Source organism: Podarcis bocagei (assembly GCF_964188305.1).
Source record: "Podarcis bocagei genome assembly, chromosome: 10".
In the NCBI taxonomy this organism is placed as follows: Eukaryota; Metazoa; Chordata; class Lepidosauria; order Squamata; family Lacertidae; genus Podarcis; species Podarcis bocagei.
In genome coordinates, this window is record NC_138135.1 from 37368302 (window position 1) to 37395902 (window position 27601).

The 27601-nt window shown below is 42.3% G+C and overlaps 1 protein-coding gene across 8 annotated transcripts in view; it reads right to left on the bottom strand.

Annotated features, from left to right (window-relative positions):
- NR1H4 (nuclear receptor subfamily 1 group H member 4) overlaps positions 1–27287 on the bottom strand; it is a 39568-nt gene extending 12281 nt beyond the window's left edge. Inside the window, exons 1-8 of one of the 8 annotated variants that reach the window (XM_081211170.1) lie at positions 27135–27287; positions 23405–23547; positions 22900–23037; positions 11096–11458; positions 9109–9249; positions 2252–2385; positions 957–1055; positions 27–126 (exon numbers count right to left, since the gene is read on the bottom strand). In XM_081211170.1, the coding sequence (XP_081067296.1) occupies positions 27–126; positions 957–1055; positions 2252–2385; positions 9109–9249; positions 11096–11458; positions 22900–22984 (922 nt within the window). In that variant the 5' untranslated portion in view covers positions 22985–23037; positions 23405–23547; positions 27135–27287. Of the gene's footprint in view, positions 1–26; positions 127–956; positions 1056–2251; positions 2386–9108; positions 9250–11095; positions 11459–13215; positions 13278–19986; positions 20083–20489; positions 20726–22899; positions 23038–23404; positions 23548–25785; positions 26176–26739 lie in introns of those variants that run through there. The other 7 variants (XM_081211168.1, XM_081211167.1, XM_081211169.1 and 4 more) reach the window with 7 other exon arrangements.
- Between the last annotated feature and the right edge of the window lie 314 nt (positions 27288–27601).

Here is a 27601-nt window from a genome sequence, read left to right on the forward strand (position 1 = left end):
GGCCAAATGTATTTAACATATTATACCTGGTAATCTTTTGGTGAATTCCACAAGGACCTGTACATGACTGGTGGCCATTTCCGTTAAGATAAGAAAATTTTCTTCAGCGCTGAATTCCTCTTGCAACTGAGAATTAAAATGGAATTGTGTTGTTATTAATAATAGTACTAGTAATAGTAATAGCTTTATTTGTGATATGGTGCGTAAAAAGACTTTAGAATTGGGTGGCTCCTTTCAGCTGAATGACTCAAGATAATATGGGTTATGAAAGGTTGAGAAAACTGATTATGCTAGACTGACAGCATTTAACAAGTGTTTTTTTAAAGTTCTTTTTAAAGGAGCTGGAGGTCAAGTGTTGCTGCGCAAGGTGAAGAAGAATAGCAGGCTTGCTTTCTGTGGGTGGAGTGTGATGGCTCTTTCCACATCATACTACGTAGAGCAAATGCACCTCCTGTAAATTCATGTACCAACTCAGGACCACGTGGAGAAAGAAGCAAAAGAAGCTGAACGTGGTGGAGCCCGAAACACCCTTGAATCCAGAGGAGAAGTGAAAACCATGAAGGGGGAGCTAGGGAAAAGAGTAGATTTGGTTGACCTATTCCTTTCTCCTCCCTACTTGTCCTGTATTTGCTGTTCAATGGCAGCGGCCTCTGTATGCTGCCGTCACCATTAGGCTGCATTTGCTGAATGGCAGGTGAAAGGAAGTGGGGAAGTGAGAGATGAAGTGGCCCGTCTTTTCCTCTCCCACCTGCATGCATTTGTTTACCTGCATACAGAACTTCCACACTCAGCGCTCTGTATTTGGAGAGCAGGTTTGTGCCCAATATCTATTAATCCTTACTATTTTACAAGGGGAGACGATTTCTAGAACTGCTAGAATTTAAACTGGAAATGCTTCAAGCAATTATTGGATTCTGAAATGCTTATGTATCTATTGTATTAAATGGGATACTTACAAGCTTTTTAGACACTTCGGGAGGGATTCGCTGTTTATTATATGAATCCATGATATAGTGAAGAAGATTCTGCTGTTCTGGGGTTAGTTCTACTTTCTCCTATACTGGCAATAAGAAACCATAAGCATCAGTAGCTGGATAAGATTCCCTGCCTCATATTTTAAACTGTACTGTACAGATTTGAGCCACTTGGTGCCAAGAACAGAAGCAGCTATTCCTAAATTATATATGAATGTAATTGCATTCTTAAATTATATATGCATGTAAACCTGAATATGATACAGATGCATTTTTCAGGGGATTCATACACTTGAGATGACAATTGTCTTTCCAAAACCAGCACTAGATATTCTATTCAATGATATAGGGGAAGGGGATCCCATTATAGCCATAGTAAGACACCTTCTACCAATAAATGAATACTTCAGGTGGACCACACCTACTGCTACATCACTGTCATGGCCCTTGACTGAGAAGTATTAGAGACCGGTGTCTCCAGCAGCAGAAGCTCAGAGAAAGAGTCAGACCCACTTCCCATCCTTCTAAAGCACGACCCTCTACCTTGGACCCTGAATCCCTTGCACTAAAACTTTGAGAAGTATCACTGCCCACAAACTCTGAGAAGGTAAGCAGGAAGGCCCTGGAAAATGTTCCCCAATCAGGTAGGTCACTGAATTATACTCCTGAGAAGAAGCCAGCAACTGAAAAACTATATATGTTCCCTAAAGATACAGCACTAGAGCTTGCAGAAATACTCTCTTGGCCAGGCTATAAAACCCTGGTAGTTGCTGAGGTAGCTGACTTCTGGCCAAAAGATTTATGAGCCAATACTTGTAGAACTGTAGACTGAAACTTCCCTGATCCAGCTAACCAGCTGACTCTCTGTCCTCTTGCCTGAGCTGTCACCTCTCTGGGATGGCAATGGTTTAGGACAATCACAAACCACAACATGAAACTGATGGAATATACTTAAAGAACATCTGACCATTAACAAGGCTTTTGGGGCACAATCGCGCAAATTAAATGCAAGTAATGCACTTTACAAAGTATGAAAATAAGCCACAGCGGTACATCTTGCAATGCTTCTCCAGTGTGATCTTTAAGGCTGAACACAGAGACCAAATATATTTAATGTCAAATAGCATATTTAACTATCTGCATGAATAATTAACAAACTCAGTGACTGATCTATAAAAAAATCAGGAAGTTACTAATAGGTAATTATTCTCATGCAATCTTCCATGATTATTAGTTGTAGCCAACTACACAACAATATGTTACAATAATTTTATTACCTTGTAGAGTTTGGTTGTAGATGACATTTGCTTCAGGTCAGGTCCCTCAGTATCTTCACCAGTTGTCTGATCTACAGGCTGTGATATATTTTTCCTAAGCCGTTTCGACTTGCACTGTATTTCTGTTAACAAACCTGAAACATTGTGCAGAAAGAATATATACATCAGACATTTCAGCATGTGTATGAGCCACATTACACATAAACATTGGTCCACATGTGTTTAATATATTCTCTGAGCATTCATTCATTTTACTAGCTCAGGCTTGCATTACAACTACGCACAACCTCTCCTAGATAGTGATAGTCTAGCTATCCATGCTCTGGTCACCTCTTAGACTACTGAGATGTGTTGTTCACGGGACTGCCCTTTCAGACAGTTAAGACATTGCAGCTAGTACAAAAAACATATGCAAGGCTTTTAAATGAAACAACTTGCTGGGAACATACCTCGGTGGTATTAAAATAACTTCATTTGCTGTCAGTTTAATTCTGAGACCAATTCAAGCTGCAAATGCTGACCTTTTAAAGCCCTAAACGGCTTAGATTCCAAGTACTGAAAGGAATGCCTATCAATCTGCCTGGAAGCTACATGCGTTTCTTCCCTGCTATTAGTGAGGCAGGAGATGATCAGGCAAATGGTACTTTTGATTGTTCTAGCTTGTGGGATGCCTTTCCAGAGAGGCCTATCTGGTGACACCTGTAACTAGCCTTTTGATGACATGCAAACCCATTTTTATTCTCCCTGCCCTTTGTATCTCAGTCTACTGTTTCAATCAGTGTTTTGTTCTTTTGTTCTTATGTTGATTGTATTTTAGGTTTTTATTTTATGAGGTTTTTTAAAAGGGTAGTATATAAAATTGCCTGAATAAATTAAAGCATTAAACTGTGTATGTATAGTGAACTGTCTTTCACCACTCCTAGGTACAGATTAAATATGAGGATGAGGAGCAATATCTGTAGGGGACCATTTTTGATTGGATTAAAAAAGGGGACTATGGTTTAAGTTCTACATTTGCGAAGGTACCTCAGAGACTGCCTGAACTCTTAGATTCCAGCTCAATCGCTGAGATCATTTGCAGAAGTTTTCTTAGTTGTTCCCCAAGCTGCCGAGGCTCATTTGAAAACAACATGAAATCAAGCCTTTAGTGTAATTGGCCCATGTTCATACTCTACAAATTAGCAGGCATCTTCTGCTTCAACTTTTAAAAGCCTTCTGAAAACTTTCCCATTCCATCTGGCTTTACAGGAAATTAAGAATACATATTTTCATAACAGTTAGCTGATTTTTATTTTAACTTTTTAATATGGTTTTATTGTATTGTTTTTATGTACAATTGTTGTAAACTACTCTGATTGTTTATGAATAGCGGTATATGTGTATATGTGTGTGTATGTGGTGTTTAATTCTCTCTCTTTCGTATTAATAGAACACAAAAAATTGGTAGGAGTAGGAGGAGATAATCTGCATTTCACGTATGGAACTATCACTGTTTACCAACCTTTCTTCTGGTTGGTAATTGTTTCAGCTGAAATAATCACTCCGTATCTGCTCTACTTACTTTAAAATATTGGCATTCAGATTCAAAGAATAAAACACACAGCCTTCCAAATTGTGATTCGAGGACCCAATCCCCGCTTGGGGAATAAAGACACGTTGGACACAGTATGTAAGGTTAATGTTTTATTCTTTGAATCTGAATGCCAATATTTTTAAGTAAGTAGAGCAGATACGGAGTGATTATTTCAGCTGAAACAATTACTAACCAGAAGAAAGGTTGGTAAACAGTGTTAGTTCCATACGTGAAATGCAGATTATCTCCATGCATCCAGATGATCATGTGAGTCAAGGTTGGCTGTCCCCACAGACTGGACAAGGGAACATCCACAGTCACAGTTAATATATGGCAATATGTTTTTTACTGTTCAGAAATAATAAATGGTATGAAAGGCTATGATTTCCTTAATATGGAATATTGCATCTTTTGCTACATTGTGTTAATAAGATCTACCTTAACTTCAGATGACATCCTACCACTACACAGAAGCAGGCAAATATTAATCCAAAGGCAGAATCATCATAACAATTTAAATTAAAGTAGTTTTTTTAAAAACAGGGTCACCTTAGTTCCCTACTTTTGAGGCTAGAGAACAGGAAAATAGCCTCTTTCAGTGACTAGATATTGTTAAGGAAGATATCAATGAAAATACCTAATTCAGTGGTGAATGCTTTTAATATCCTGTATATTATAAAGTTATGCATCATAGAAAGCAAGCTTCCTCTATCACTGAAAGAAGAGGAAATTTAAAGGATTAAAATATCTTGAAGGAGCAAAATAGTATTTATGATAATGACGCAAGCACTAGATTTGACATTGAGTTTCATCGTTTCACTACTGGCTGTATGATGTGTGGAGTTTTTCACCATCTTTAACCGGTCCAAGCTGTTCCTATATGTCTATCACATGCCTCTGGAATGGTTTAGATAAAACATTGGAATGTTTTAGAAGCAAGTTCTATCTCAAAACACATGCCACACGCAAACACTGGAACCTCAGCACATTGTGTTTATGCGGGTCTGTTTGTTTGATGTGCATCTTTCTCCTTCCATATACTATAGTGACACATAGAAACGCATGGTGAACAAACTCTTATTTGTTATATTAAAATGTGTATGCTACCATATAGGTGCCATTTATGGCTGTTTAATAAAATATATAAAACAGTGGTCAAAAATCATATGTAAATAATAATAATAATTAATAATAGCAGTTAAGAAAACACCTAAGACTGAAGCAAACCCATTTTACCCACCAAAAGCCCAACAGATTTTGTGTAGTGCGTAAAGGATAGCAATAAAGTTGTCAAGAGGATCTCACTTCAAAACCAGAGCCATAATTGGGCTACAGGAGCAAGGGGAGTCTCTCCCAGAGCCACCTTCCTGGCCTCCACAGGTTACTAAGAGAAGGCCTTCTAAGACAATCTTGTATTTTTTGTAATGCAAGGATGGAGAAACTGCAGCCCTCCAGATGGGAGTTGGAGTCCAACAATATATGGAGAGATGTAGGTTCCCTATTCCTTCTGTAGTGTGCAAAGTGGATTTGAGAGAAGATCGTTTTCAAATTCTGCTTCTTTGAATTAGGTATACAGCTTTGGATTAAAAACTGTATTTTACATACATAGAAAGACATTATTATACATTGAGTTGTCTGTGATACATGACTAATCAGGAGCACACAAGTAAAACCATAAACATTGCTAAGATTACTTCATCTCTCTCATTTTTTGCAATATAGCAAAACTGCACAGGGATAACTGCAGCACTGTCGTCTGAGTCAATGAAGCAAAGTCCAAGGTGATGTTAATTTCAAATAAAACATTTCACTTGAAGTCAGTTGACAAACAGGAATTTAAAGATTAAACACTCTGGCAGACCTTGAATTAAATCTATATCTACTACCACTCCTTATTTCAGGGTTGTTAGGCAAGCAGTTTGCAAAATGTCCTCATTGCTGTACTTCACAAGAAGATGCTTATGTTTAAGTTATGAGTTATATGAGCCTCATCGTAACGAAGTACAGGTTTCCATTGCAGAGGATGATTCAGGTGGCAGCACCTATTGTTGGTCTTTGTTTCACACAAGACAATCTGAGAAAACGATCAGCTGCTTTAAAAGTTTCCATTTCCAGTATCCTTGGTCCGTATTGTTTACAATGGCCCATTTTTCCCAGTTTATTCTATTATTAGTCATCACAACAGTATGGTAGTCCTCCCTCCCAGCTCCATCTCTCTAAAACAGATAAAGCTGGTTCTGGATTCAGCACTGTGGGGTTTTATTTTTATGCAACACCTACAGATTCACTAAGTGTTCCTATCACATTGGCAGCACTTTTGTTTGTGTGTTTTATGCATTGGGTGGAAATAGGGCATCTCTCAAGATCTCTGTGGTTTGTTAAATTTGCAGAATGGAAGATTAATTATATTATAATTCTTGCATGAATTCCAAACGCTGACAGAGGCTGTTGTTTTCCACAAAGCCTAACAGTTAATATAGCATCTCATGATCAGATTGGAGGATAGAAGTATATTAAAAACTCAGAGTAGATTAATTTCCTGTAGGGACCTAAATTGGTTTGACACTACAGTTGTGCCAAGATGATTGGAGCTATCAATAGGGAACACAAAATGCAGCCTTAATCCCATCCTTGCATTTTTACAAAAGGCAACATGGTGAAGTTTTAACTGAAGTATAGCTATAGCTCTCATGCCACAGTTAAACTAATATGGAGAGTCTAAAGGACCAAACTGCATATTATGTGGGAGACCTGCAACTGCACATCCAACTTTTTTCTCCTTTGCTGAGTTACAGTTAGAGGACAACTTGTCTCCATATTCCTCCTCCTCATCCCATCTACTCCACCAAGGAGCAAACAGATGGGGGGGGGGACCTATTTACCGTATTTTTCGCTCCATTGGACGCACCGGACCATAGGACGCACAGGACCATAGGAGGGGGAGAACAGGGAAAAAATTTTTTTTCTTGTTCTCCCCCTCTAAAACTAGGTGCGTCCAAGGTACATTCACCAGAGCTTGTGGGGCTGGCGGTGGAGCGAAGCGCTGCTTTCCCCCACCGCCAGCCTCAAAGATCCCTGAAGCCTTTGGAGAGCAGCGCCCCGCTGCCCTGCAGAGGTTTGCGCGCAGCCGTCCCCAAGCTAGAGCAGCGAGATGGAGCCCTCCGTCTCACTGTTCTGGCTTGGGAACAGCCTTGCTAGCTTCTGCAGGACAGCGGGGTGAAGGCACCCCGCTGCCCTACAGAGGTTTGCGCGCAGCAATCCCCAAGCTAGAGCAGTGAGACGGAGCCCTCCGTCTCGCTGTTCTGGCTTGGGAACAGCCTTGCTAGCTTCTGCAGGACAGCGGGGTGAAGGCACCCCGCTGCCCTGCAGAGGCTGTGCGGGCAGCCGTCCCCAAGCTAGAGCAGCGAGACGGAGCGCTCCGCAGTGCTCCGTCTTCCTGTTCTGGCTTTGGGCTTAGCGGCGCAGCCTGCATTCGCTCTATAGGACGCACACACATTTCCCCTTAATTTTTGGAGGGGAAAATGTGCGTCCTATAGAACGAAAAATACGGTAGATCATGAAAATGCTTAAATGTCAGCATTTCAATATTGCAGAAACTTAACAAAGGCCAAAGCATTTATTAGAGCAGGGGATGCCAACATTTTTGGACCAATGGGCACATTCAGAATTTTCAGAAAGTGCAATGGGCAGCCATCAGAGAATGTCTGCTGTAGGAATGTGGCAGAATACAAAATGACTGGCGCATCTAGAAGAAAAGAAAAAGCCAGGAACGCAACATGGTGCAGCCATGCCCCACCCAATCAGAAAAAAAATCCACCTACATCAGCCACCACCATGCTCACTCACAAAAAGATTCTTCGAACAGATGGGAGGCCAGGTGTCCAATCTTGGCATTCAATAAAATGTTAGCATGCTGAACGGGGCATGATCAACGTAGGAAAGGCTTAGGGAGTGCAAATAGGAACTGATCAGGAAGAGAAAACAGTCTCTTGTTCATTGCTGAGTTTTGAAGAGATATTTATCGAGACCTGAGGATCCCTTTACTAGAGGCTTCCAGTCAGATTATCAAATTAGCCAGTCCTTAACAAACACTGAGGTCCAGCGTCGAGAGACTTCTGGCGGTTCCCTCACTTCAAGAAGCAAAGTTATAGGAAACTAAGCAGACGGCCTTCTCGGTAGTGGCTCCCACCCTGTGGAATGCCCTCTCATCAGATGTCAAAGGAATAAACAACTATCTGACGTTTAGAAGACATCTGAAGGCAGCCCTGTTTAGGGAAGTTTTTTAATGACTGATGTTTTAATGTATTTTTAATCTCCTGTTGGAAGACACCCAGAGTGGCTGGGGAAACCCAGCCAGATGGGCTGGGTATAAGTAATATAAGATGGTGGTGGCGGTAGTGCAGATGTAAGTCCCAAAAACAGTCCTTAGGAAAATAAAGACCAGGGTGCCCCTTTTGCTCCAAAAGCAGTTGACTGCAACAAAACATGTCTCTCTCACATCAGTCTCTACAGCCATAGCAGGTGCTGCAACCTTCCAACAGTTTGACTTCACCCCTGAAGGCACACTCCTCCATTGTCCCCTGAGACAGACGGATACCAAGAAGTTGACTACAGTTCAAAGTATTTCAGCCAATCCTGCTATTTCCTATTATATTATCCATTTTCCTTAAGGGCAGTTGTCAGTACCTATGTCCCTTTTCAGGCCTCATGATGTGCTATGCTCACTTAAAGAAGCTTCTGTAATATGCTCCTCAATAAATGCTGGCTTCTGTCACTGTTTTCTATATTATTTAGATATTGCTACCATATTACTCAGTTTTACTTCTCATATATGCAGTCCCCTTTGAAGAGAGACTGTAGCTCACCAGTAGAGTACCTGGCGTCTGCAGGTAGGGAAGTCTGAAATCCTGGAGCACTGCTGTCATCCAGGGTCAGCAGTGCTGAGTTAAATGGGCCAATGATCTGACTTTGGCTTATGTTCAACTGTCCCATTTTTAGAAAAGACTGAATGGAATTGTTCACTTCACTAAATAAATCACATAGATTTTGCTTTCCCAGTTTGCCAAATTGTTTTTATTGCACTCTCTGAGGTCCCCGAGAGAGCACCTTCAGCTCTATGCAACCATAACCTGAAGATTATCTTGGGTTTTACTACCCTTTCCGCAGCTCCTACAAAATGGGAATGCAAACTACACAGGGTGAGGCCCAAGCTTACTCACACTCAGAGGAGACACAATTGAATCAAGGGACACTGATTATGCAATGCAAATATATTTATACATACACTCCGCCAGCATTCCTACTTCCTTGCACTTCTGAAGACGGCACTTCTGACACTTTCTCCTCATATACATGTCCATCTCACAGTTCCCTCCATTTTTGCACTTGTATATAGCATTTTTGGTGATACTTCTTCTAAAGAAGCCTAGGGAAAAAACAATACATGCAAAATAAGATCTCAATATGAAACTAGTTTCTGTTTTAAAAGAATGAATTTATTAGTATCAACTCTTCAGTAACGCAAATACCTTTTCACCCAGTAGAACATATGTTCTGCTTTAATGGATATTTATTTCTGCCCCTTATGATAAAGAGATGTAGCTGATCTTATATTGCCATTATCCAAGTACCTGGAGGCCTGGATCATGATGTGTGTGCAACAGAAATATATGTAAAAGCTTAGAAATCTGGAATGTGTTTTATAAAAGGGATCAGTAAGTTCAGTGCTCTTTCTCCCAAGTAGGCAATTTGGTGCTTCCTAAAAGCAGGGCAGGATGAAGTCACTTGGCCCCAGCATCCTATTCTTGGAAGTGCATTGTCTTCTGTGTGCACAAAGGGATTTCAGTTTCCTCTCCATCCTTTTCACACACACACACACCATGTGTCCCCAATGGTTGGGGGACTTTCCAGAGCAGTTGGGTGGGGGGACAAGGGGAAGTCCTGTTGCATAAGAAGCCCACTCATACAACACTGGATATCACTCCTTTGTAAAACAGAAATATACCACCTCTAAAGTGTATCTAGTTTATAATTCCCAGCTTAGACATGCCTCTCAGTAACCAGCCACCATTTTTATTGCAGAATAATAAAACTGCTTCTTTTATTTAAAAATGAACAAAACAAAAACCTTGCACTTCACTGTCCATTTGACATTGAATCTAAAATGTCTTGTGCACAGTCTCCATTGAAATATATTTGACTGACACTGACCACTTTTGAAATGCAAATTATGTGGTGCTTTCACTCAGAGCCACATAGTTGCTGTTTTATAATTCCCTAGAGTTTAGTACATTTCCATACGGAGATTAAGGAAGGAAAAGGTTAGATTTAAAGCTGAGTTCTTCAGTGCCTGTTGAAAACATTTTCCTACTTTTAAAATAAATCATAATCTGCTTTTTTATCTTAAACACATTTTTAAAATCTATGTTTTATCAAAAATTCATCATCAGTGCAAAAATGGTACCTGCAGACATTATTATTAGCAGCAAACAGGTTGATTTTATTAAGAGTTGATTGGATAAAGAGGTATCTTACATTCTATTGAGGTGAGAAATAAAATACAAAGCCCACAGAATATCTGTCTTACTGAAAACATTTGGTGAAGCAAGTGCAATTACGGTAGCATTTATACACCAATTTATTTCAGATATGTAATGCTATCTCACTAGAAGTTTATAAGATATCCCACTGAAAAAAGTCCTGCTAACCACTATACTTTATCATCTGGTTTATTAAGCAAGGCTCCCCTAAATCTCCTAGGAACCACGTGCATATTTGTCTCTCAGTTAGGAATACTGTGTCACATGCAATTCCATTTGTAATAGATTACTAAGAGCTACCTCAAGCAGTGATGCTCTGTGCACACATAGATCTCTGTAAACAAAGGAATGGGCAGGCCAGTCCACTCACTTCACTGACATTATTGGGGCGGCCATTCCAGGCAAGGAACTCCACCAACATGCGTTAGAAATCCAAGTGATTACAAGATCAATATGTCTTCACCGAGGAAAGGGAAGCTTTCAGCCAGCCTAACTTGCCATAGGGTGCATTCACTTCAATGTGCAGTCAGTCCTTGCCTCACTTGCTAATCCTTTGCTAAATAACAAATGGCTCCACCACATAGTCCCTGCCTTCATTCACAAACTCTTCTTCTGATCAATAAAAGCAAACAGAACTTCCTATTCAGACCAATTAAACTACTTGGGGCCAATTACATGGTCACACAAAAATAACCTATCTTGTTCTACTTGCAATGATTTTGTTCATCCCACCTTTGCATCCTTCACAAGTCAGGGCATTATAATGGTACCCCGAGGCCTTGTCACCACAGACCACGCACAACTCCTCTCCTTTCGTTCTCCCTCCTGAAGGACCCATTCGAGTCTTCTTGGCTGCAGGCATTCCCTCAAGGTCTGGCTCCTTTAGGGGAAAGTTATCAGAGGGTAGTTTTCTGAACTCATACATTACAGGCGAATACCATTCTTCAGGCTGTTGGGGATAGAAGCCAAAGCTGGAGTAATAAGGTGGCGAAGAAACGGGAGGCTGCACTGGAGAAAAGTGCACAGCGTTGTACTGTGAATAGGGTGACACATCGGAATCTTGCACTGGGGAAGTCATTGGTTCGGGAAGTAAACCTAGAAAACAACACAAAAGAACATTTTCTTTTATAAGGAACTTACTTCAACAGCTCTGTTCCCTAAAAAGAAACCCATAATCGCATAATGTTCATTATAATTTATTTTTATTCTTTTGCTGCTTCCTCCTCAACCTGTATTTATGTTCAGTCAATGTGAATGAGATAAACAGCTTCCATGAATGGGTCCATGGCTGTGTACACACCACACATTTAAAGCACATCCCATCCCCAAAGGAATCGTGGGAACTGTAGCCTGTTAAGGGTGTAGTTATGTAGGAGGAAACTACAATTCCCATTATTCTTTGCAGAGGAATATGCTTTAAATGTATGAGTGTATCTTTAAGCAATCCACTTCCTGGATGTCTCTCTCAATTAGCCAAGTTCTAAGCTATAATAGGACGCGGGTGGCGCTGTGGGTAAAACCTCAGTGCCTAGGACTTGCCGATCGCATGGTCGGCGGTTCGAATCCCCGCGGCGGGGTGAGCTCCCGTCTTTCGGTCCCAGCTCCTGCCCACCTAGAAGTTCGAAAGCACCCCTAAGTACAAGTAGATAAATAGGTACCACTTTATAGCGGGAAGGTAAACAGCATTTCCGTGTGCTGCGCTGGTGCTGGCTCGCCAGAGCAGCTTCGTCACGCTGGCCACGTGACCCGGAAGTGTCAGCGGACAGCGCTGGCCCCCGGCCTCTTAAGTGAGATGAGCGCACAACCCTAGAGTCGGACACGACTGGCCCGTACGGGCAGGGGTACCTTTACCTTAAGCTATAATAAAAGTTTCTGTTCTGTTAAGACTTTGGCTTTTCCACCTGATTCTTAAGATAGGCTGGATATACACTGATCTGTAAAAACACTATTAAAGCCTATTAAAAACATTAGATAGTTCTCAGTGCAATTTCCTATTGCCAACAGATCGCTGCTCTGCAGCGCTCTCTGGTGTCACATTTTTATAATGAATTTTTAACGTTATAACCGACCAGTGTAGACTCACCAGGAGCCAAAGCTACAGCATTCTGACATATAAACAAAAATATTATACTTTCAGTACTTTCGCATAAACTAACATTTATGAAATCTGCTGATCTGAGTTGATCAAATGTGGGTTGACATGCAAATAATTTTTTGAACCATTTATTCACAAGCAGTTCAAAATCAATATACATTTTTCAGAAGAATTGTCATGTGTTTTGGTCCTAAGACTCAAAACCTAAAAGGCAGTTAAAATAAAATTCTATGGTTGCTTAGTCTGCAGTTAATACATGAGCAGAGATGGAATCACCCAAGAAATAAGAGATCAGAAGATTATAGTTAATTACCTTTAGAAGTGTAATGTTACATTTCAGTCCTAAACATTTGTGACACTCTTTTCATCTGAAATTCTGGAATGATATTGGGCATTTTAATCTGTTCTGTTAATAGATATTTTAGCACCCATGCATATCAAATATCACTATTGGTATTCAGGCAACCCTTTTGGTTTAATCATCACTTTATTCTTCTAAGCAATTCTGTTAGGTTTTTCTTCTGTTTTCATACCCAATAACCAGAATGTGGGTTATATTGCATCAGTTTTCTTGATTATAATGCAAGTGTTTCCACCTTGTTTTCCGATATTCCTTTCACACTGCAGTACTGGTTGTGTTATGGAACTGTGGCTTTCTGACTGATATACTGGCATGATGCATTAAATTTCATTCACAACAGCAGGCATGCTGTGACACAACAACTAAGTTCATTGGGCAATGCTGTATCTTCCCCACCCTTTCCGCTCATGCATGCTTCTGTTCCTCCATGATTCCCCCATAAAAATGGCAGGAAAGATCTGTAGGCCAAATTTAGTCATTTTACTCTCATGATTTTCTGGGTTAATGGGGCTGTAAACAGATTTTTTCTGCAAGTAACTGACAAGGAAACGAACACTTCCACTAGATTTCCAGTACATAGTGGCTTGTACATCATGTGAAAGCTCAAATATAGTGCAGAAATCAACAGAATAAAATGCAATGTGAATGCAGCCAGAACTGGAAGGTACCTCAGATGACTTAGACCAACCCATGCTTACAGAAGTGCATACACACACATAGATACAATTCTTTATAAAACACCCAGTAACAGTATTCTCAGGGCAACTTACAAAAAGAGTAAAAACAAAGTAAAAATGCATACAGTTTAATCTTTAATTTTATTGTTCTGAAAGCCACCTTGGGGTCTGTCAGGGAACTGCCATCAGAGCATCAGGTGGTGGAGGGACTCAGGCAGGATGAAAGAGACTCAACTGCTGAAGCAGGGACCAGCAGGGGGAGGAGTGGGTCTCTGAGGGAATGCGAGCAGGAGGGAGGGCTCAGGGAGGCTTCCAGCGAAAACAGTGGGGAGGTATCGGAGTCTCCCATAGGGAGACCCATACCTCGCAGGAAACTGTCACGCCGTGAGTCCAGGAGACGCGTTTCCGTTAAGGAACTTCTTTGTTGGAAACGCTTCCGCAGACAGCCACTGTCGGACTCTACTAGTGACTAGAGCAGACATGTCTGAGGAGCTCCGTCACACACGGAGGTTTGTGGGGGCGCACAAACTCTGAGGGAGCACGTTTTCACGCACAAGCAGCTAATCAAACCCTCACAGCAGTCCGACAGTCTTTGTACGCTGCCTGTGCAAGAGAAGGCATCATGAGCGAACCAACCGGAACCGGAGGAGCAGGGGCTGGAGCTGGTCCAAGCTTGGAAGATAGATACCGAGCGTTGGAGGTTCAACTGGCCCTGCAGACGGCGAGGCTGGAGGAGAGAAGGGCTCAGGATGCAGACAAGAAGGGGAGAGCCACTCAATTCCACAGAAAGGTACCAGGATTGGTGCAGAAATTTGGGGGGGACCCCAAGGACTACCATGCTTTTAGGACAGAGATGCAATATGCCCTTAATGTGCAGTTCGATGAGTTCCCTGATGAGGAATCGCGAGTTGCTTTTGTAATTGGGCATCTTGAGAAAGGGGCTAGAGACTGGGTGCGACCCCTAATGGCAACGCACAATGACATACTAAAGGACACAATGAAGTTCTTTCGTGCAATGGATATCATGTTTTCCAGCGATATTGAGGAAGGGGTGGTGCGCAGACAGCTAATGGCTTGTAAGCAGGGGAGTCGATCTGTCCGTGAATATTGGACTGAGTTTACCATGCTGATTCACAGACTGAGTTGGGATTTATCGGCGGCACCCGTTCAAATGCTATTTGAAGAAGGTCTTTCTTCGGGGGTGAAAGACGAGCTGGCACGGAGCCCCAGGGCGGAGTCTATGGATCAGCTGACCAAATCTGCGCTGACCATAGGAGCGCGGCAGGAGGCAAGAGCCTTGGAGAGGCGGGAAGGGAGAGGGGAACGTTGGAAGGAGTTCCGCATTCCAGACATTCCTGAGCCAGCTTTCCCGCCGGCAGAGCCGATGGAAATCGGAACAGCGCGCGCGCGCGCATTTTCAAAAACCAGCGAGGGAGCTAAGAAGGAGGGAAAGGGCCCCCGGAAATGCTATCTCTGCCAACAGCCAGGCCACTTTGCCAGAGTCTGCCCCCAGAGGAAGGAATGGCAAGGGATGGTGGGAGCTGTTGAGGGGGGAGAAGAAGGGGGAGCGGAGCAGGTAAAAGCCAACGCCTGGTTGCCACAATTGGGGCACTGCAGCCAGGCCAAAGAGCAGTGAAAGTGCCCGTGCCAGAAGCTCCTCGACCTGCTCTAGTGATTGAAGTGTCGCTAGAGCTGCAGAATGGGCACCCCCTAAAAATAAAGGCGCTATTGGACTCAGGCAGCTCCTGCAATTTTATGAGCAAGGAGTTTGTTGCTGAACACCAGATACAGACCATCCCTTTAAGCAACCCCCTGCAGGTGACCACGATTGATGGCAGGGAGTTGTTGGGAGGAGGAGTCCGCTTGCAGACTGTCCCAATGATAATGAGGGTGGCAAGGCACACAGAACTGATAGCGTTTAATGTGGCCACCCTGGGAGGCGCTCCCATTATTTTGGGAATGAGCTGGCTAGCTCTACATGATCCGCTGGTTGGCTGGCATCAAAGAGTGGTGTCCTTTGGTTCAGCACATTGCCTAGAACACTGCAAAGGGGAGAAGGGTTCAGTAGGGGCCCAAGCCACCCTAGCAGGGACTGAAGTAATGGGAAAGGTGAAGGTACCACCACAGTATGCAGATCTCAGCGACGTGTTCAGCGAGAAGGAAGCTGACCAACTACCACCTCATAGACCCTTTGATTGTCAGATCAATTTACTCCCTGGAGCACAGCTTCCCGTGGGCAAGTTGTATGCCATGTCAGACAGGGAAATGCAGGAGTTGCGAGGGTTCATTGACAAGAACCTGAAGAGAGGCTTCATCAGAGAGTCCAAAGCAGCAGGGGGGAGCCCAGTGTTCTTTGTGGACAAAAAAAATGCGGACAAGCCGAGACTTGTATGTGATTTTAGGCGGCTGAATGCAGTGACTGAACCGGTGGCGTTCCCTATGCCCAGAATTGATGATATTTTGACCATGGTGAGGAAGGGAAAGATTTTTACAAAGCTGGATCTAAGGGGGGCGTACAACCTGATACGCATAAGGAAAGGGGATGAATGGAAAACCACCATGTTTACCCCTTTGGGGGCGTTTGAATACCTCGTTATGCCATTTGGATTACAAGCAGGCTCCGCGTGTTTTCAATCTTTTATGAACCACGTGCTGGGCCCTTTGCTCTACAAGAATTGCGTTGCCTTTCTAGATGATGTGTTGGTGTATTCTGAGAATGAGGAGCAACATGTGAGAGACGTCAGAGAAGTGTTGAGCAGACTGCAAGCCAACAGGCTGTGGGTCAAACTGGAGAAGTGTCGGTTCCATACCAAGGAGGTGGAATTCCTGGGGTACCGCCTGTCAGACAAGGGATTGGCCATGGATCCCGGCAAGGTACAGGCAGTGCTGGAATGGAAAACACCCAAAACCAAGAAGGATGTGCAGAGGTTCCTAGGGTTTGGAAACTTTTATCGTAAGTTCATCCGCAACTTCGCCCATCTGACGGCGCCCATCACTGACTGTCTCAGCAGTAAGAAGAAGTTTGTATGGACGGCGGAGGCGGGGCGAGCGTTTGAGGAACTGAAAAGGGCCTTCGCTTCTGAAGAACAACTTCTGCATGTGGATTTACGAAAGAAGCTAAGGGTTGAAACAGACGCATCTGACAGAGCCATAGGGGCGGTGCTTCTTCTGCAGCCGGGGAAGGAGGAGTCGGAGTGGCGTCCGTGTGCCTTCTTCTCGCGGAAGCTGAACAAATCCGAGAGGAACTACACGGTGTACGACCGAGAACTGCTTGCTATTCATGAGGCGTTCCGGAGATGGAGGCATCTGCTAGTTGGTGCACAACATAAAGTGCAAGTGTGCACGGACCATAAAAATCTAGAGTACTGGAGAACGGCGCGAGTGCTCAACCAAAGGCAGTTGAGATGGGCCCAAGAGTTCTCCAAATTTAACTTTGAGATTTGTTATGTGCCAGGCCCAGAGAATGTTAGGGCGGACGCTCTCTCACGCAAGCCTGAATATTTGGAGGGGGAGGGAGCACCCGAAGAAACCCATATCATTCCAGAGGACCGCTGGGTGTGTGGGGCGACTTTGGTGGGGCAAAGGGAATTGGTAGAGGGTACGGTGCAGGATGCATACGCCCAGGGGAAACTCAGGGATCTCAGAGGGGAGGAAGACAAACCCGGTGGTTTTGAGGAGAGAAATGGGGCATTGTATTATAAGGGAGCGTTATATATACCTGAAGGGGAATTGAGGGAGAAAGTACTCAAGCAGCTGCACGATAGCCCCACAGCAGGGCACTTTGGGCAACACAAAACCATGTGGCTGGTTACCAGGGAATTTTGGTGGCCCAAGGTCAGGGAAGATGTGCGGGAGTATGTGAGAGGGTGTGAACAATGCCAAAGAGCCAAGGGGGAGAGGCAGGCGCCGGCTGGTTTATTAGAACCACTGCCCACACCTGAGAGACCGTGGGAAGCAGTGGCAATAGATTTCATGACTGATCTGCCAAGGTCTAGAGGGAAAACAGCCATCATGGTTGTAGTAGACCTGTTAACTAAAATGGCCCACTTCATAGCCTGCTCACATGCGGTTACAGCAGAAGAAACCGCCAAATTGTTTGTAGAGAATGTGTTTAGGTTGCATGGCGCCCCCTTGAGGGTGGTTTCAGACCGAGGGAAACAATTTACTTCCAGGTTCTGGAGGAAGCTCATGAGCTTACTGCATGTAGAGGTTAATTTCTCGACGGCCCGTCATCCTGAAACCAACGGGCAGGCGGAAAGAGCAAATGGGGTTCTCCAACAATATTTGAGGTGTTATGTTAATGACAGAGAGAATGATTGGGTGGAGAAGCTGGCGTTGGCAGAATTTGCCTACAACAATGCAGAGAACGTGTCCACGGGGATGAGCCCCTTTTTGGCTAATCACGGGTGCCATCCCAGAGCCTTCCCAGGGGGGGAGGGGGAGAACTGGAGCGTTCCAGCTGCAGAACAGTTCGTGGAAGAAATGGAAGCGATCCATCGCCAGCTCCAACTCAACTTAAACAGGGCTAAGGAGGAATATAAGAGGCAAGCAGACAAAAACAGAAGGGAAGGTGAAAGCATCAGGGTGGGGGACCAGGTGTGGCTGTCAACCCAAGGGTTGCCATTCAAAGGAGGTTGTAAGAAATTAAGACCCAAAAGGCTGGGTCCGTTTGAAGTCATACAGCAGGTCAATCCAGTGGCTTTCAGGCTCCGGTTACCGAACCACATGAAGCTGCACCCAGTTTTTCACAGGTCGTTGCTGTCACCGTATAGAGGAGACAGTGAGGGGAGGGTCACTAGGGGACCAGCAATGGAGGAGAAGGAACACAGCTACCATGTAGCGGAGATCCTCGATTCCAGGTGGAAGGGAGATCAAGTAGAGTATTTGGTAATGTGGGAAGGGGAACCGGAGTCGGAAAACACCTGGGTTAGGGCAGAGGATGTCAATGACGAGGTTTTAATAGAGACTTTTCATCAGAGGTTCCCACGTAAACCTCAGCCTGTAGCGAGGTTCCGAAGGGAATACTTTGCCACCACCGACGAGGAAGAGGAGTTGGAGGGGTTCCCAGATTCTGAAGAGGAGGAGGATTCAGCTGGCCAGGACGACGATCGATGGAGAGAATTGTTCGAGACGTCAGAAGATGAGGAAGATTCGTTTCGGGGTTTTAGCCCTTCACCTCCCAGGGGGGAGGAATTGGGAGGGGGTGAGGGGGGCCCTGGAGGGGAGGTGGATGTCAGGGAACTGCCATCAGAGCATCAGGTGGTGGAGGGACTCAGGCAGGATGAAAGAGACTCAACTGCTGAAGCAGGGACCAGCAGGGGGAGGAGTGGGTCTCTGAGGGAATGCGAGCAGGAGGGAGGGCTCAGGGAGGCTTCCAGCGAAAACAGTGGGGAGGTATCGGAGTCTCCCATAGGGAGACCCATACCTCGCAGGAAACTGTCACGCCGTGAGTCCAGGAGACGCGTTTCCGTTAAGGAACTTCTTTGTTGGAAACGCTTCCGCAGACAGCCACTGTCGGACTCTACTAGTGACTAGAGCAGACATGTCTGAGGAGCTCCGTCACACACGGAGGTTTGTGGGGGCGCACAAACTCTGAGGGAGCACGTTTTCACGCACAAGCAGCTAATCAAACCCTCACAGGGTCCTTCTAGATAACAAAGTGGGATATAAATATTTTAAAATAAATACAAATTCTGGAGCGGAAAATTGTCAGGATTCCAATACATTCCAATTACACATCCTCTGTACACATAAGCAAAAAAAAAAGGGGGGGGTTCTATGGTAGGGGCAGGCAAAGGCAGAGCATGCTTTACAAATGATCCACAGGCCAAAATCTAGCTAGCAAATGCTGCTAGTTCCTGGTATTAATTAAAGGAATGCTGAACTAATCCTATAACAGACTTCTTGCATTCTGAAGCAAGGGTGCATATTCATAATAATTTAACACAGATTAGTTTCACCTAATTGTACTTTTGCTTTATAAGTTTACCACACAGAGAACTGCTAGCATATATAAACTCATTCATGGTAGTCTATCAAAAGAACAGAGCAAAAGAAACCAAAATAACCCATATGAGGAAATAAAATGCAGGGCAAGGAAAGTACGTAACAAACTAAAGCAAAATGCGCTGTGCAAGTGAGTTAGTTTCGTTACATGACATAAAGATATCAGCTTCCTGAAAGCAACAGTGTAGGGAAACTTATACGGAGTCAGACTCTTGGTCTACCCACCTCAGTCTTATCTACTATGACTGACAGCTGCTCTCTAGGAAATCTGACAAGTGCCCGCCCCCCATTCCTACCTGGAGATGCCAGGAATTGAACCTGATATATTTCTAAGCAAAGCAGATGCTGTAGAACTTCTAAAATGTTGGGTGCTTCAGGTAACAAAGGTCAGTTTCTAGATACTGATTTATGTATAGCAAAAACGATGTTATCTAGTACAGTATTTAGAACCACAAACTACAAGTCAGCTGGAAAAGTATCCTACCTTGAGGGGCTGTTAATCTGACCATTTAAAAGACAAATCTAGTTCCTTCATCCAGGATGGCTCTCTCCCGCTTCCTTAACTTCCCAATACTTTACTCGCAAGTGAAAATAAAAACTTCCTCTAAGACCAGCCAAGGAAACACTAGGCCAGAGGTTATATAGTTTACTGATTAACTTTATTATGAGGAGCTGTTTTGAAAAAGTCTGAGAAAATTGCTATATAACATTTCCAGCATAATCTGTTAAAATCTGGAAAAGTTGATCTCAGAACATCAAAAAGAGTGTGGATAATTCCATTAACTTGTACAACCATTCAGATTCACTTATTGGATTTTTTTAAAAATTAAGATTACGGTAAATATATGTTGCATTACCTCCCCTACACACACACACACACACCTGTAAGGATTGCTCCCCTCCCCTACACACACACACACACACCTGTAAGGATTCTGACCGCTATCTAGCCAGTTGCCTGCAAAAAATAACTAATGGACATATAACTAATGTTCTGCTCCTTTATTTAGTGTAGAGGGAATGTTGGGGGATTGCTTCCAGATAGGGATTGCTCTTTATCTCATCATCAGAACCAAAACACCCAGAATCAAAGAAGAAATCAGGTATAGGGTGAGGAATTTGCCCCTTTTTTCTAGGGTGGAAGATCTACAGCTGGCAGCACATCCCTGTGGAGAATGGAAATAATGTTTCATTCAAACATGTTTGTAAACCATGTTAAAGACCTAAAAATGGTGGGAAAGGAAGGAAATACATATCTCAGATAATGTTTTAAGCACATTTCAAGTTGCAAGTCAGATAATATTGAATGGTACTATTCTCCCCTGCAGAAAGATTGTTGAGCCAGAGTATGAGCACTGGTATGTTAGGAGATCATGTCTAGGTAGCCTGCTGGTCCTGGCTACATTGGAATTGGTGGGAATTCACCCCTTTTCTCACAAGTCATTTTATTTTCAACATTTAACTGTAATTTAATTGTTGATTTTTTAATGCCTTTGATCTTGCTGTCACTTTTGAGCCTGTTTATTATCTCTGCTATATAAAAAAGCAAAAGCCAGATGTTGAATTTTCTGCCAGAAGCAGCTTGATAACAAGCAGTTAGCTAACCCGCCTTATGATCTTCTTCTTGTTTAATCATTTTTGACCTTTGAGAAATTGCATTTCTTTCTCTCTCAACACAACGAACAAAAGGATTCAATCTTTCTCACCCCTCTCTGTAGTGCCAAGAATATTGTAGATTTTCAGGGGCTCTCCAAGTGTCAGCACACTGTTCACACTGGTGGGAAGTAATATTACCCAATAGAAAACGTGCTAAACCTACAGTTCTGCTTCATTTCAGAGAAGACAGACAAGCATTGGCCTCAGTTTGTACCATATGTAAAGCCAGTCATTCATAGAATGTGACCATGGTGAGGCAATGCTTATCATGTCCTTGCTCAGGCCAGCCCAATATGTATGCCAGGCATCCCCAAACTTGGCCCTCCAACTGTTTTGGGACTACAACTCCCATCATACCTAGCTAACAGGACTAGTGGTCAGGGATGATGGGAATTGTAGTCCCAAAACAGCTGGCGGGCCAAGTTTGGGGAAGCCTGATGTATGGAGTATAAAATTCTAATTGCCACCCCCCCTTACAAATATAGTAATAAAATTACAGAGCTTTCAGTTTCCTGCCTTTTAATGGCACCCAAGCTTTGTTACTTGAAGCAGGCGGCTTACTCTACTCTATCTGAGGCAGCTGCCTTTCACTATCATCATCATCATCATCATCATCATTAAAGCATTTTACTCATAGAAATGTTTCAAAGCCACTTTCACACACAATAGAAGTACAAAGGACCTGCAGGAAGTGGTGATGGTGAAGGAAACATTAAGTGTCTTAGGAGGCAGTGGGAGAAGAGCCTAAAATAATTTTACATTATATAGTAGCACTGTTACATTTTGTTGCTCCTTTAAAAATTAAAAAGCCTTCTGTAATATTTGTGCCAGGGAGCAACAACGCTTCTGAAAGTAAAAACAAAACAGCAAAAGAATGCACAAATTTAGCAATATGTATTCTGATAAAATCCAGCAGCTGCTCATTAAAATCCCAGGTTTGCCACAGGGTTTGTAGGGGAACACACTCAAATTGCATATGGCTGTTAAATATAATGATGGGGAGGGAGGCATTGCAAGACCTTCATATGAACACAAAAATATAACAACACACACAAGTTATGATCAAGGTGGTGGAAAAAAACCAAAGCATTTAATGAAAACATATTTGATCATTGTCTTTCTCCTGTAGTAATGCAATGGAAATCTTGTAGCACCTTAATGACTAACACATTTAGTGTGGCACAAGTGTTTGTCACCTACAGTCCACTTCTCAAATGCATCCTGCTATAAGACATACAGTAATCATTGTTGTTGCAACAAATTAAACAGCTGCCTCTCTGGAAGTCTTATACACTACTTATGAGTATAGGACTTTCTCTTTTGCTTTCAATTGTTAGATTTGCTTTATGAGCAACAACAGCAACAGATATATCATAGCTGACCATCCAGTTCAGAACTCTGTATACTGAGCCTCTTTGGTGTTTGACAGGAGTGTTTCCTAGCCCTACCTTGAGATGTTGGGGAATGAACCTAGGAGCTTTTGCATGCAGATTATGCACTCTGTGGATGATCTACAGTCCTTTCTTTCCCATTATATTCTGATTTCATTATGCCATTTATAATTTTTTCACAGTTGTGTTACAAATCATAACACAAAAATGTATTGTAAGAGATTAGCAAAACTGAGTACTTTGAACAAAAAAATCACATGTAGCTCAAAGGAGTTTATCAGAAAATGTCAGCGTTACTCCATTCTATGGACTGAATTAGCATTTTGCTTGTAATATATTTTTTTATTTACCAAATAAATGAGGAGCTTCGGAAAGAGAAAATCCATCTGCTGAAGGTAGGTGGGGATGCCCAATTAGGTTCATCTCTGATGCCATAGACTCTTGAATAGGCTGAGTTGCAGCAAATTAAGCTGAGTGTTGAAGGAAACCTTAAAAACACAAAGAAAAACAAAATGCTACATCTGCTTGCAACAGCGGTCATTCTAAAGGGCCTGTCCAAATTTTCAGAAACATTCAATGTGGAGCATCTCCACAGATGCAGTTGTATGGAGGGAGTACTGTGTGATTATTTCCATGTGGAGAGGCCTGTTTCTTAATTGTTATTCATGTGAGCACAGCAGCCTTTTTTTTTCCTTTTTTTTTTGAGCTGGCACACCAAGAAAGGCCACTATCAATTTGAAATGGTCACACATTCCCATGATGCATCTGAACTATTTTTACATATGTAAATCCATGGAAGAGAGAGAGAGAGAGAGAGAGAGAGAGAGAGAGCATACTATGGGGCAGTATTCTAACCTAATAGTTGCTGTAGTACATGAAGCAGACCAGGATTGTATATTTTCCCTTGCTCTGTGGTATGTTTCATAATATAATTATCGGGATAATTGTCAACATGTTGGGAATTCCAGCTGTTAATCGTAATCAGTGAGTTGTTTATGCTAGATAGGAGAAAAAGTAGAATGAGTCACTCGCTAGGATTAGGGGGGAGGTGCTCTTAATGAAACATCAGGCTCCCTAATTAAAATACAGTTGAGGTTATCCATGCATGGATAAAATAAACAATTTATTTTAAAACATCAAATGTGTTTGTTGAATGTCACATGTACTACATACCAATGGGACCTCTTATGGCTGGAAAACAAACTGTCAGATTAAATTTATGAGAAGCACCATCATATAATTCCCTTGGATGTCCCAGCACAACATACTAGCTTCCTGTCCAACACCTATGAAAATACGCTAGGATTCTACCCTGTGGAGTTATGTACTGGAATATGAGAGAAATCTTCTATTTTCCTACAGAAGGAGTAGGTCATGGCATGACACCTCACAGAAGAGAACAGGATCAACCATTTTATGATGAGCAGCTGGTTTCTGGCAGCTGATTTTGGGCATCATTAAAGGGCTGCAAATTGTTATTTAATATATTATTATATTTTTACTGTCTGGCACCGGGGGGGGGGGCTTTTGAGATGTTTGCCAGGCCTTGGGAACTATGTACTACAATTTGTGGCACCATTAACTGCTCCACCTGAGGCAACAAAATATATTGGTCCAAACCCTGAAGAGAGGATAAGTTCTCAGTATGTATCAATAATGTTAACCAGAAGATAAAGCTGTAAAAAAGAGATTGGGTCTCTCAGACTATTTCTACACCCAATTACACCTGTCCTTTTGCTGAATGTCAACCACTGTATATGTCAAGGTGCAAGTGGCCTGGAGCTATCCAGCTAGCAGACCAGGGTGATTGCTGCTGGGATCAGTGATGGCCTAGAGATTTCTGCGTCTGAAATATTATGAATATTCAGAGGAAGTAAAAGGGTGCAATTAATTTAAACCTAAACTTAAAGCTTCTTATTAAAGAAAAAACAAAAGAAAAATAATTAAAATTCAATCAAGTCATTCAGTCCCCAATTCTATTAAAAGTATAATTTTCATTGGAGGCACTGATGTTTAGTGATTTATGTTTTATTGAAGGATTATAGCAATGAGAACTCAATCCAGCTTTGCCAGTTACTGTAATGCTTGCTGAAATTCTTAATTAGCCGGTCACTTTAATGCTTATTTTGTATTGTTTTAAAGGTGTTTTATGTTTTAGCATTGTATACGTCCCTGATGTTTTATGATACGACAGTATATAAATACTTTTATAAATAAATAAATAGAAACAGAATTTAATCGGGTGTGCATAGTGTATAGTACATGTCAGTAACATCAGATTCTTGGCTGGGAAATTTAGATGCCACAGTAATATTAATAATACATTATTCCGCCATAGTTTTTAGGAAAAAATTGTACTTTGGTAAATCAGTACATTTTACTGACTGTTATAAAAGAGATAGGAAGCATGCACCTACATGCTTATTATCTTTAACTGTAATTGAAAAAGTAATTATGATAAGCCAGTCAGAAAGTTTGGTATTTGTAAACTTTTAATTTCCTTTGTAATACTTATTTAGTCAATATTTCTCCATGCTTTATTCTGACAATGGGGAAATAACAGTTGATCGCTACGACTGACATGGGCTGAAATGATAAAAGTGAGGTTCCAGGAAATGCTATGCTCACTCACCAGTGATTTCTTTTTCCTCACCTTGCTACATTCAATCCCACCAAAGTACTAACTTCTGAAGAGACTGCTTATTATGAGACACCATATTATAGAAACAGCACAATCCTAACAGTGTTTAGTCAGAAGCGCTATTAAATTCAATGGCACTTGCTCCCTGGTAGGTGGGCTTAGGACTGCAGCCTAAGCTTCTTGATTATTTGTTTTTTTGAGCTCTTTATGAAGCACACAAATTCCCGCACTTGTTAAAAAAAAATGTTATGATGAGTTTATTTAATTATAAAATTTCATGCTCAGTTTTAAATAGAAAATAATCCCCAAACTGGGTTCAATACCAATAAAACACAACAAAATTTACACACTTTTATAACAGTGTTTTCAAATGTTCCAAGCCAACTTGAATCCAACTTGGGAGAAAGGCAAGATATAAATAAAATAATAAATAATAGTAACAAAAACAAACTATCGATGAAAATCAACAAAGCAATAAAAACAGAGAAGAGTCACAAACAGTTGTATGTAACATATCAGGGAAATGATGCACTTATCACAGTATTATCCCCAAAACATTATCCACTAAAATTAACAACTAAAAGTAGTAGCTTACACTTGGTGTCTTCCTGAACTCTAGCAGTAGAGACACAGTGCACTCAGTAGTTCTGCATTCAGCTCAGAATCCTAATGATTTTCAAAGCAAGAACATTTTTGTGTTGCTTTTCTCACTTTTACAGAAGGCTTCAACGATAACAGGCTGACTTTAGGTTTAGTCCTCGTTTCATTGGCTCAGCGCTGTCTTGGACAACGATTACTCATTAACAGTTCTTTCTTTGCTGAACTGTCTAAACAGACTTGAAGTACTGGAACTTTATAAAAACTAGAGGGAGCAAATCCTGGGTAGGAGATACGTCTGGGACAGCAATTAAAAACCATATTGCTACGTTTCAACTTGCATGAGACAATTATTGTATGGATCCAATACAAAGTGGAGTTGCAGATACTGAAAGAAAGCAGAGACCTTTCAGATTTCACAGCTTCAGACAGGAGTACCAGCTTGGCCCTACGGCCGTGGGTGCCTGGGCAGCATGCATGGCACAGGCAATGAAATTTGTGGGTGTCTGGCCCCTTCAGGGGGAATTTTGTGGGTGCTCAGGCACCCAGGACCCCAGGGAACTGGCACCTATGACTTCAGTGATGCATTTTTAACACTAGTCTTCACCTTCTGAAAACATAAATAAAATCATGACAATATTGCTGAAAACAGAGACTGAACAGAGGTCAAATTACAACAAAAGATTATAATTGTCACTTCATATCTATATTTGTCTAACCAATATCTCCCACCCCCAAAGTGACAAATTGTGACTCTTGTCTTGGAAATCTCGCTTTCAAGTCTCACATCCGAGTGATAGGCAGGAAAAGACTACAGAATTAGGTTGCAATTCTAACCCCACTTCCTTGGGAGTAATAACCACAGAATTCAGTGGGAATTACTTCTGAGTAAACTTGCCTAGGGGTGTGCAGATTTGTAACCGCCCTGTAGGCCTGAGGCCTCCTGGCCTACCTGAATGCTTAAGCCTAGCAGCGAGGCTTGGACCTCTTCCTCCACCCAAGTGTTTTGTAGGTGGGAATTACCACTTCTTTGTCATGTCCAGCCCAATCCATGTTGTGTACCATCTTGATTCTTCAGCGGGTCAGCGGACTGGGTTGCGTGAGACTTCCATGGGTCACTTTTTGAGTCACACGACAGTCCTGTAGAAACCGCTCTCCGAATGACAGACAAAACGTCTTAAAATGCCAATAGGAAAGGAGAATTTCTCCAGTTCAAGCCTGTTTACACATGGGGTATGTACTGAGGAGGAGCCGGGCTTTGCTTATTCACAGGCAGCTGCACAATCTAATACAGTACACAATATATTCTTCTCCTGTTCAGCTTCTGCTGTCTTGTTTTGTTCATACCTCAGAAACGGAACTTTTTCATTTAAGGGAACAAGTGTGCACTTTCTCCAGGTGTAGGCAATCCATTTCCTGGCTAATCTGGTCAGATTATGGCCTGTCTAGGGCCATTTTTCCAGACTGTGTCGAAACATTTCCTTCTCTATGGTTTGTCGGTCCTTCCTAGGAACTAACTGTATAACTTTAGCCCTTCCTTTGCCGAAAGGCCCTGCCTTTATATCTCTTTTGCTCTTCTCTCCCTAAAAGAGAGCAGGGAGGGACTATTTAACCCTTTCCACTCAAAATAGCCCCAGTGTAAATAAGTAATTCTGATAAAGAGGATACTTTGCTGTTTAATTATGATCACATTACATGGTGGCCATGCAGTTAAATTTTCTTTTCAAAGGACCTTTCGGACATTCATCATGAAGCGCTGTGCTGTGCCTAGAGACATTGTGTATACTGCATGTGCGAATATTAGTGTAATGCCA